Source organism: Fopius arisanus, unplaced genomic scaffold (genome assembly GCF_000806365.1).
Source record: "Fopius arisanus strain USDA-PBARC FA_bdor unplaced genomic scaffold, ASM80636v1 scaffold00015, whole genome shotgun sequence".
In the NCBI taxonomy this organism is placed as follows: Eukaryota; Metazoa; Arthropoda; class Insecta; order Hymenoptera; family Braconidae; genus Fopius; species Fopius arisanus.
This window is the reverse complement of record NW_011887754.1, coordinates 958,090-959,794: the sequence shown is the minus strand read 5'-3', so window position 1 is coordinate 959,794 and position 1,705 is coordinate 958,090. Positions and strand designations below refer to the sequence as shown.

The 1,705-nt window shown below is 35.1% G+C and overlaps 2 protein-coding genes across 2 annotated transcripts in view; one reads left to right on the top strand and one right to left on the bottom strand.

The window, feature by feature from the left end:
- The window catches only part of LOC105263637 (villin-like protein quail), a 3,290-nt gene extending 3,130 nt beyond the window's left edge, over positions 1-160 (top strand). Inside the window, exon 5 of the mRNA XM_011299963.1 lies at positions 150-160. Coding sequence (XP_011298265.1) covers positions 150-160 — 11 coding nt within the window. The remainder of the gene's footprint in view (positions 1-149) is intronic.
- Positions 161-548: 388 nt separating this feature from the next.
- Positions 549-1,705, bottom strand: shu (shutdown; the record flags this gene model as incomplete). The annotated part of the gene is given in 4 exon segments (XM_011299772.1): positions 549-1,044; positions 1,143-1,254; positions 1,323-1,511; positions 1,578-1,705. Coding segments are annotated over 4 exon segments (723 nt in total), but the record flags the coding sequence as incomplete, so codon positions are not given.

The following is a 1,705-nucleotide window of genomic DNA, read 5'->3' as shown; positions in this document are numbered from 1 at the left end:
AAACCTTAAAAATATATTTTAATGCATAAGAATAAATGTATAAATATGAATAAATAAATGTAAATAAATATAAATTTATAAGTGTATGGCACATTTAATTAATTTCCTCATGTTAAAGAATATTTTGCAATAATATTTTACTGTCTCAGTGATTAGGTGATTGGGTGGAGAAAATGAATACGTTAGATATCCTTTGAAATAAATGATAACTCACGAATGAATTGATCAAGTGATCAAGTGTCGGAATAAATAAAGGATTATTTCGTTCAATCAACGATCAGTTGAGGTTTTAACATAAAAAAATTAATAAAACCTGTCTTGCTTTTCTGTTCACCTTCGCTCTTGGAAAAAATAATCCTTAACCTCTTCGAAATGATACCGAGGGCGTGACGATCGATTCTTTGTATAAAGTGACGTGCGCGTAGTAATGCGCATGGGAAATCTCTCCCGGTGTTTCCCCCATTTATGTCGTCTCATTACGAAACTTTGCCGTACGAGAAAATGTGATTAAAAAAAGATAAACATTTCGAATATTGCGAATTCTTGGAGTTTATTTTTTATTGCTGCAATTGATTCTACAATTGTAAACCATGAGTCTTAGAAATAAATTGAAAAATAGGAAATATCTCTATAAAAATGCTGGAAAATATTGAATAAACGAATATTCATTCCTCATCGTGATTTCTTTCTGCGTAGGAATGAGGATAACTCTGATATAAAGTTTCGTGATACGAAGTTCTGTTTACAAAACTAAACATAATTGGATTTTGAGAGATACACAATTTCTTTCCCATATCGAGTGTGGGAAGTGACTTTTACGCCTTTAATAGCAGCCTGTCGGCGAATAGCTTTTTCTGCCTGTGGCACCAGACCCTCTGGCAATGGCTGACGCATGATATGCCCATCATCGAGAAAAGTCTGAACGAGAGAAGTTGCCAGTTGCTCGTACTCCTCCTCCCCGCGGGGTTTCCCCTTGGCCAATCCCAAACATTTCGACCACATACTCTTCTCGATATTTTTATATTTCTCTTCAAACTGATTGGCCTGAAATTATTAATTATTATCAATCCCTCTTCCCTTATTATCAATAACCTTTCATATAATTCCGTTAACATTAAGATAATTCTTTTGAATTTTCTCACCAGCTCCATTTCTTTTATTGCAAAAACATTTTCAGGCTCGAGTGCCAAACATTTCTCCAGTTGGGTGAGAGCTTGGCCGTACTCTCCCATCCTTATCAAAGCTCTTCCATAACTGCGAATGAATATTAATAATGCAATAAAAATTAATTGATTGATCATTGAGATTATAAAGATACTGACTGAAAGTGAATTTTTGCAGTCTTATAGGGTGCTTCATTGCAAGCGATACAGGCATGACGTGGCATGCTCTCCCTGTTGTAACAGATTGCCAAATTTTGAGCAGCTCTCGTCAATAATTTTTTCTGTTCCCCCTCATCTTCACTGTCTTCCAGCTCTGCCTCGTCGAGAGAGTTAAGAATCTTTTTGTAACTGAAAATTTGACAGATGATGCGTAAGAACTAAAAAATTCTCAAAAAAAAGCAGTAAAAAACGTACTCCCTGATGGCCTGTTTGAACTTTCTCTGCTTGAATCCATCAGCAGCAATTTTGAAAAGATGAACGACATTGTCTTTGACGTTATGGAATTTCTTTTTCTCCTCAATATCCAGGTTTTCAAAATTGTT